This window comes from Carcharodon carcharias, chromosome 23 (genome assembly GCF_017639515.1).
Source record: "Carcharodon carcharias isolate sCarCar2 chromosome 23, sCarCar2.pri, whole genome shotgun sequence".
NCBI classification, from domain to species: Eukaryota; Metazoa; Chordata; class Chondrichthyes; order Lamniformes; family Lamnidae; genus Carcharodon; species Carcharodon carcharias.
The window spans coordinates 5231775-5241137 of record NC_054489.1 but is presented as its reverse complement, the minus strand read 5'-3'; the positions used below and the strand labels follow the sequence as shown (position 1 = coordinate 5241137).

Here is a 9363-nt window from a genome sequence, read left to right as displayed (position 1 = left end):
TTCCCAATAGACCAGATAGGTCACACCTAAGGTATGAAGTAAGCAGCGGGGCAATGCTTCATGTTGCCACAGCAGGGTAACTATAAGAGCCTCAGTGGCACAATCATTGCCCACCAAACACTGGCACAGTGCAAGAACCAGCCTACTATGCTAGCACAACTGCCACACTGGAAACAATTCCATGGAGTGCTTTGGTTTCAGAATCAATCAAGCTTGCTCATTTCTTTAGTCAGTGCAGACTCTGTGTAACTCTAGCCACCATGGAGTGGGTCATCATCAGTAGTCAAAGTCTGTAGGCCCTTAGATAGTTTTGTTAGTCAGCAAGATCCAACAACACAGGAACGGTTTATATTTGTTTGCAAGAATTGTTATCGTTGGTCCAAATGCCCAATATCTCTCACTATCAATGTGACATGAGTACTACAACATGTATCCCATAGTAAACAATGCATACTACACCATTTATACTGCACCAGAAAGAAAGACTTGTAATTATATGGTGCTTTTCATGACCTTAGGATGCCCCAAAGCACTTTACAGCCAATGAAGTACTTTTGAAGTATAGTCAATGATATGGTATAGGAAACAGCAGTCAATTTGCGCACAGCAAGATCGCACAAACAGTCATGTGATAATGACTAGATCATTTGTTCCCATGATGTTGATTAAGGGATTGGCCAGGATACTAGGGTGAACTCCTCTGTTCTTCTTCAAGATAGTGGCATGGAATATACTACCATGGATCATTTATAATACATTCTCTACCATCATATTATACCACACTGTGGCTCATTTGTACGCTTATCTCTAAGTTACAAGATTGTGGGTTCAAGTCCCACTCCAGGACTTGAGCACCAAAGCCTACACAGACACTCTAGTACAGTACCAATGAGGGAGTTCTACACTGTCAGAGGTGCTGTCTTTCACGTGAGACATTAAACTTAGGCCCCCATATGCCCTCTCAGGTGAATGTAAAAAAACCCTATTTCAAAGAAGAGTAAGGGTCTCCCAGTGCCCTGGTAAATATTTACCCCTCAGTCAGCATCACTAAAACATATTACCTGATCATTAATGCTGTTTGTGGGAGCTTGCTGTGTGCAAGTTGGCTAGCAGTGTTACCTCTATTACAACAGCTACCTTTTCTTTCATGGGGTGTGTGTGTCACTGGCAAAGCTATGCAATTGCCCATCTCTAATCATTGTCCTTTGGACTACACTTCATAAGTTAATTGGCTAAAACATACCTTGGGATATCCTGTGGTAGTGAAAGGTGCTATATAAATGCAAGCTGTCGCGCATTGGACATGTCAAACAACCATTTCAGAACCTATCGAACCGGAGTGGAAGCAAATCACTCTCAATTCTGAGGGACTAGAAGAAAGGAGCACAAGCCTTCTTCTGTTGTGTATTCTGTCAGTGCACCACGTGTACTGGGATATTGTGAATGTGGTGTTTGTCAGTGCGTTCTAACCCAAAAGCACAATTGGAATGAAGGGGTAAAAAAAGCTAGGAATTTGAGTCAAACCACATGAGAACAAGCAATTACAGGAGCTGGGAGTCATCCAGAATCCCGTCATACACCGTTGCAGCCTAAATAAACCCTCCTATGGCGAGGGAGCCAGTCACAGAAGCTGGGAGTGGATGCAAGATTTGTCCACGTCGGCACTACCGCAACATGGATCCCTCAGCACTGGTACGGTGTGTAACATTTGAAGTATTTTTCTTCCCCTCTTTAGGTCATGTCACTTTCGGTGGATGATGCCTCTGGTGAAACAGACTGTGAGGAAGGTGAAACCAGCATTGCTCTCCAGACTGCCTCTTCTTTCCTCGCTGAATTGGCTAAGATTTATTCCTCTGACATTTTTCACATACCAGTTTGCACAGATATAGACCCCGGACAGTGTGCGACCTAACTAGATTTCTTCTGGCAAGAATCAGTCGCTAACTTGTTTGTAAAATAAAACTAGAAGGCAGTTCAGTAAAATGAAACTAAACGGGTTGCCTGTTCCTTAATGCTTAGTTTGCGTGTGCGATGAGGCGGTGGGGGAGGAGGAAACAAAATTAAAGAAAACTTGTCAAGTTACAACAAAAAAAAAATCACAGAGCCAGCTGGTATCAAATGATAGAATTTTTTATTTGCTTAATGAGTTCGGAAGTTTCTGTAAGTTCAGATCCAGGCTGCTTTGCTGAAACGCATTTATGTCGATATCGTGTTAAGATGCAAAGAGAAAGTTTTATTCGACCTTTAAACGAGAATCTGTCTGATGTGATTCTTCCTGTCTTCCCTTGAGGATCCGCCGTGCAGAGGTCTCCCAAGCCGAAGGTTCTGTCATACACTCCGGCTCTGTAACTGAGAAAAGTCAGTGCATGACAGAACTTTGTTTTGGAAAGACCCCAACTACAAACTAAAACCAGGCGAACTGGCTAAATACTGCAAATTTCCCAGCTGTTAAACAGAAGGCAATTTTTACCATTATAATTTTTTAAAAAGTTAACTTTTGTTGATACAAAGTTTGTTACTTCATTTATTTATGCGTGTGTAGATCAAAAAGTTAACTTTTGTTAAAGTTTTCAGTTACCACATTTATTTTTATGTTTTATATATTCAAAAACATTCGTGGTTACAAAGTGTGTTGCTTTAAGAGCTTAGAAGATGTCTAGAAGATATTTTAAAGTTTGAGTGAAATTTTTAATTTTACCCTGGATGATTTTTTTTTGAGCTGTGTCTGTGTGAAGTTGTGATAATCGTCTGGGTCAATCTGTGATGTGGCGTTAGCGGAGACACGTGTAACGCTTCCGGGCAGCCAGTGTTAGGAGAAATGTTGGTTGGTGTGAATTTCAGGTACATGACTGGATCAGCTATTCAAAGCACCATCACAGAACGCAGCTTAAAACTTGACTTTGAGTGTGGGACCGAGTCGCCTTTAAACAAAACATGCAGAGCTCCCTTCAAATCTGATTTCTCTATTTTAAAAAAGTGTCAAAGGGAACAGACGGACGGAGGGAGGATTAGGGTTGTTACTGTTTTTTTAAGTGCTGCTGATTTAAGTTCACTGCTGAGTTAATAGTAACCAGACTCTTATTTGCATATGTAACCGTCACTGTATTATATGTGACACATTTTGAGAGGCCAGAAGAGTCTAATAATAAACGGAGATGCCAATGAGTTGCAGGCAGGGTTGGAATTTGGGGCAGGATTTGGAGAATGCAATATCTGTTTACAGGGTATATATTTTTAAAGGAGTCTGTAGCAAACACAACTCCAGTAAAATGCAATAAGTGGAGGATAGTTGCATACAAATTATGTACAAAATCAACGTCAGTCACTTGCAGCTGTGGTTGACGGGACAGCTACCCAAACATTCTGGCTGTGAAGTGTGGCGACGTTTATATGCCTCCCATATAAATGTAAGGAGTCCACATCATGAGGCACAAGAGGAGGTGAAAACATTAATTGTCATTTTAAAATAAAATGGATATTTTGGTAGGTTTCTGCATTTTAACAACTAGTATTTATATTGTGCCTTTTAAATTTAGCAAAACGCCCAAACTTCTAAAGTGACATTGGGCAAAATTGATAGTAAGCCACAGAAGGAGACATTAGGGCAAATGACCAAAAGCTTGGTCAAAGGGGGATCTGAAAGGAAGGGAGAGGCGCCAAGAGGTTTAGGGAAGGAATTCCGAAGCTTGAGGCCTAGATAACTGAAGGTACGGCCACCAGTGATGATTAAAACCAGGGATGTATCAGAGGCCAGAATTGCAGGAGCACAGAACTTTTGAGGGTTATGGGGCTGAAGGAGATTATAGAGGTAGGGAGGGGTGAGTCCATGGGGGGGATTTGAAAACAAGATGGGAGTTTTAAAATCATTGTGATTTCAGCACAGTTCTTTCAACAGCCAGCTGGATTGCAGTTCTAGTACACTGGCGCCCTGTCAAATAGAAATGATTGGCAGAGTTGTTGGGTCCTGGGTGGAAGATGGATTGCACCATGCCACTTTGTTTCTCTTGCCCAGGGAATGAGTAGATTCATCTCAGGGACCTTGATTATAAAGCTTTTTGAGCGTTGTGTACAAACTGTCCTTGTGTAAAAGTAAGGAGTCATACAATCATAAAGATTATACACATCAAAAACAGGAAAAATAAATGTCAGATGACCTGTTAGTCTTTACATCTTGGCCTTCTGATTGGCTGCACAACATTTGTTAAGTCAATTTTCAGCCAACTTTAAAACAAAACTTGCTCCAATGTTCAGAAAAACTTGCATTTATTTGGCAATCCCAAAACCTTTTACAGCCAATTAAGTGCTATTTTAAAGTGTTGTACGGTATAGGGAAGTCAGTTCATGCACAGCAAACTCCCACCAACAGCAATGACCAGATAATGTGTTTTAGGTGTTAATTGGAAGGATAAATGTTGGCCAGTGCACTGGAGAGAACTTCCCTTCTCTTTTCAGTTAATGCCATGGAATCTGTTTCACCCATCAGAGGAGGTGGATGGTACCTCAATTCAATGTCTCATTTGAAAGATGCGCCTCTGACAGTGCAGCACTCCCTCAGTACTGGATGTGTCACCCAGATTTTGTGTTCACATCTTCCAGAGTGGGCTTGAAGCTATGACTTTTTTACTCAAGAGATGGGAGGGCTACAACTTTCTACAAGTGGGATCACCACAGGCTGAAATATTTCATGTAAGGTCTGATGGTCACTGGAGTAAAGGTCCACTGGTGAGGTGTACCAGCAAGTGTGTTCCATATATCAGTGAAACTGGGATAAGCCTAGGCAAAGCATGGACAGTCAGAAGCCCTTGTGTTTCTGCCATCCTGTCCCTGTTCCCACTTCCCTTGACTTGACTCTTCCATTAGCGTTGCATTGACCAGATTGTTTTGTCAACCAGGCCTTAAGTTGTGTTTGATACTCATTCTCTCTCCTCCCTCTCTCTCTCTCTCTCTCTCTCTCTCTCTCTCTCTCTCTCTCTCTCTCTCTCTCTCTCTGTTGAATGGGCAGCTCCTCCGGCTTAATGCCAGATGGAGAGGCTCAGTAAATATTGTGTTACAAAACATGTTTGCTTTTCATGGTTTGCAGTTCCTGAAGGACATCACCAGTGGGAACCTCTCTCTCACTGTATAATTACATTCCATTTGAATCACAGAATTTGTGCCATCTTAGGCAGCTATTCTAAGAGACCATTGCAAAACCAAGAGACATGTCTGCACAATTGTTTCTACGCTGTGATTGTGACTTTAAGGCTTCAACTCCACCCTCCTGGAGGGAAGGGGGCCTTTTAAGTGAGTGGGAATTCTTGTCACTTCCCCAACCCCCACCCCTCCCCCATCATCCTGCTGCCTTCCCACAGGTTTCCAATATTATTAACCTTACCTTTTGAACAGGCAAGTGGAACAACTACCCCAAGTTGATGGGGTCCCCTTTAACTATGTAGATTTGGTCCTGATCGACAACTTTTGTTGGAGGCTTGAGTGTGGGGGGTAGCAGTTCATATTCCATCACCAGGCCAGACCTGCCAGGAAGGGGAATGGGTGTCACAGGAAGCCCAGGAAGGTAAGCTTTTAATTTTTATGTTAAGTTTTCCTGTGGGACTAAGGGTGTTCCATCAAACCCACAAAAAAGTTGTGGGCCTCCCTTCCCTCAGGTCACTCAACCCCATCATCATTGTTTCTATTCATCTGAGAGGACAAATAAGGCCTCAGTTTAACATATGATCTAAAAGACAGCACCTCTGACAGTGCAGCACTCCCTCAGTACTACATTGTGAGTGTCAACTTAGATTCCAGACTCGAGTCTGTGTGAAATTTGAACCCATTAACTGCTGACTCTGACAGTGTCACAGAGAAGCAAGAGTGACACTGACACGGTTAGGCTGAGGAGTACTGCTTGTTGCTCACGCTCTCCTCAGCCAATTTCCAGGTCCCCTTCAGGATCCCAGGACAGAGATCAACATGGAACATAAATAGAGCAGCAGACAGATTCCAATGAGTAATGCAACGGGGCATTGACAGCAACTTGAATCATGCTAGGAATAGGAAGTTTAAACCCAATTTAGAAACAAACACTAGCCATTGACCTGGATGAAAATGTCTCTTATCTTGTGGTTTTAGGAGCCCTCTCTCTACACTGTCAAAGCAATCATCATCCTGGACAATGATGGAGAGCGTCTGCATGCCAAGGTAACTCCTAAAAGGTTGCAGTTTGATAAAGCTGTTGTTTCCTTAGTAACCTTCATGGGAATGATTCTCTCTCTCTCTCTCTCTCTCTCTCTCTCTCTCTGGTTCTTTCTTATTCTTCTGTTCCACAGTATTATGATGATGCCTATCCTTCCACAAAGGAACAGAGGAATTTTGAAAAGAATATTTTCAGCAAGACACATAAAAATGACAGTAAGTGTGCCTACCCTCCTTTACCAGTGCCATTGCTAAATTTGGTTTAAGCTCTCCACCTTCACTCTCCTCCCACTCCTTAGGGTGGCTGTGTGATTTGTTCTGTGTGGGACAGAACATCACAGCCAAACCTAATCCTGTTCTCATGCAGATTCCTTTCAGTTCTAGGCACTGTATCTCAGGAAGGATATATTGGTCTTGGAAAGAGTGCAGCACAGAATCACCAGAATGATACCAGGGTTAAATTGTGAGGACAGATTGCCTAAATTAGGCTTGTATTTCTATGAGCATTGAGGATTAAGAGGTGATCTAATTGAAGTGTTTAAGATGATTATAGGGTTGACAGAGAGAAACTCTTATCCTTTGATATGGGAGCCCAGAACAAAATTAGAGCTAGGCTGTTCAGGGGTGATATTAGGAAGCACTTTCTCACATAAAGGGAAGTGGAAATCCGGAATTCTATTCCCCTAAATCTTGGGGTTAATTGAAAATTTCAAAACTAAGATTGATAGACTTTTATTGGTCATGGGTATTAAGGATTATGGAACCAAAGCAAGTAGGTGGGGTCAAGAGACAAATTAGCCATGATCTGATGAAATTGCAGAATCATCTCAAGGGGCTGAATGCCTCCCTCCTTTGTGCCATAATGTCTCTACAACTACTACTGGACTGAAATCAAGAGTGGGCACCATGACTGATTTCTGCCATCCCCTCCTGAGACTGAAAATGAGATGCATTCTAGTGCTCATAATATTGTCTGCCTGACATCAGCTGACTTAGCACTGACCAGAGACACGGCAATGGTTTAAATGATTCTTTGTCTCACTGGCTGGAGAATTGACCCACTATATCACTGGGGTGGGAGTGATTTAGGCAATCTTAAGAAAACTTAATTTTTAAAAATTAATCCTTGGGATGTGAGCATCACTGGCTAGCCAGCTTTTAATATTGCCCATCCCTAATTGCCCTTGAGAAGGTGGTGATGAGCCTCCACCTTGAACTGCTACAGTCTGTGTGGTGAAGGGATTCCCACAGTGCTGTTAGGAAGGGAGTTCCTGCAATGGTGAAGGAACGGTGATATATTTCCAAGTCAGGATGTTGTGTGGTTTGCGGGGGAACTTGCAGGTGGCGGTGTTCCCATATGGCTGCTGCCTTTGTTCTTCTAGGTGGTAGAGGTCATGAGATTTGGCAGGTTCTGCTGAGGTAGCCTCTTTGAGTTGCTACAGTGTATCTTGTAGACAGTTCACATGTGCAGCCAGTGTGCTCTGGTGATGGAGGTGGTGGATGGCAGGCTGATCAACTTGAACTAAAAAACAGTTCAAAGTTACTGATATCAAGAGAAGGTCACAGAGTTTGTGATCTCCACATATCGAGAAAAGGTTGCTGATGTTCTGATATTAAGATGTGTATGTGTACTAAGAGTTGACATGTGACTTTTAACTGAGATTATGAAATCCTCTGTATAACAATAGACTGTGTCAGATGCAATTCACTGAGATGAGTGTTAAGTCATCCATTTTGGATCTAAGAAAGATGGATCAGCCTATTTTCTAAGTGGTGAGAAGTTAGGAACTGTAGGGCAGTAAAGAGAGTTAGGGATCCAGGTACAGAAATCATTTAAAAGTTTTTGGGCCAGCGCAATAATTATTTTAAAAGGTTCATGGAATATCTCAAGGGGGCTGGAAGAAGTAATATAAAAGGGTGCAAGTTGGTTGCCAGCTATAGAAAGCTCCAGTCAAAGCTGATCAGGAGTAACAGCATTCAGTTTTGGGCATCACACCTCAGGAAGGATATATTGGACTTAGAGAGGGTGAAGCACATGTTTACCTGAATGTTACCAGGAATAAAAGGGTTAAATTTATGAGGACTAATAATAGAGTAGAAGAAATGCGAAATATTGTGGATACTTTTAATCTGAAATAAAAACAGAATGCTGGAAATACTCAATAGGTCAGGCAGCATCTGTTATGCACTTCCTAGCATTCTTGGTAATATTTATGTCAGTTGTAACAGAATTGGCGGATAAAAGGGATATTCACTGTTCACAGAATTTTTTGCCTCTAAAGCAACGCTTCGAGATTAAAAAGTAACCTCTAACTTTTAGCAATTCTGATGCAAGGTCATTGAGCTGAAGCGTTAACTCTGCTTCTCTCTCCACAGATGCTAAGTGTTTTCAGTATTTACTGCTTTTATTGCATTGATGAGGCTTGTGTTCACTTGACTATAGAAGATGAAGAGGTGATTAAATTGAGGTATTTAAGATAATTAAAAGTGCTCTGCTAGATAGGGATAAGTTGTTTCCTCTAGCAGGCAGTTCCAGAGCATAACCTTAAAATCCAAGTTAGGAAATTTGGGGTGATGTTAGGAAGCACTTCACACAAAGGGGCATGGAAATCTGGAACTCTCTTTCCCCAAAAAGCTGAGACTGGGGATCATTTGAAAATTTCAAAACTGAGATTGATTTTTGCTAGGTGAGGCTATTGAGGGATACAGAATCAAGGCAGGTAGATGTAACTAAGACATTGATCAGCTCCAAAATGAAGAGCAGATTAGAGAGAGAGGAAACTGGAAGGACAAAATTGTTTAATCCCAGTGAAATTCTGACCCTCTCTGTCCTTTGACTGAAACAGGTGAAATTGCATTCCTGGAGGGATTGACGATCATCTATAAAAGTTCTGTCGATTTGTACTTCTACATCGTAGGGAATTCACAGGAAAATGAGGTAAAAAAACCTCTTTTGCTCAATTTGCAACAGGTGTGTTGGGAAGTGCTAAGTGGAGTCCAAATGCCACCGGAACACGCAAGAAGTTGTTGCCTATACGTTCTGACACAGCCTCCTGTGGAACAGCTCACAGCAACAGTGGCAGGAGCCTTGGGGGAATCTCTTGCCGCTCTTACAACTGGTGCAAGGATTGTCAAGAATTAGGGAGAGAATAAAAATATTTACACTTCACAGAATTCTTGATCTCTATA

At 42.0% G+C, this 9363-nt stretch overlaps 1 protein-coding gene across 4 annotated transcripts in view; it reads left to right on the top strand.

The window, feature by feature from the left end:
• The first annotated feature begins 1543 nt into the window (after positions 1-1543).
• The window catches only part of LOC121269229 (coatomer subunit zeta-1-like), a 30913-nt gene continuing 23093 nt past the window's right edge, over positions 1544-9363 (top strand). For 2 of the 4 annotated variants that reach the window (XR_005941323.1, XR_005941321.1), the window contains exons 1-4: positions 1544-1692; positions 6112-6180; positions 6309-6390; positions 9021-9112. Coding sequence is in view for 1 of the 4 variants with exons in the window: in XM_041173778.1 (XP_041029712.1) it covers positions 1606-1692; positions 6112-6180; positions 6309-6390; positions 9021-9112 (330 nt within the window). In the remaining 3 variants the exon portion in view is untranslated. The other 2 variants (XM_041173778.1, XR_005941322.1) reach the window with 2 other exon arrangements.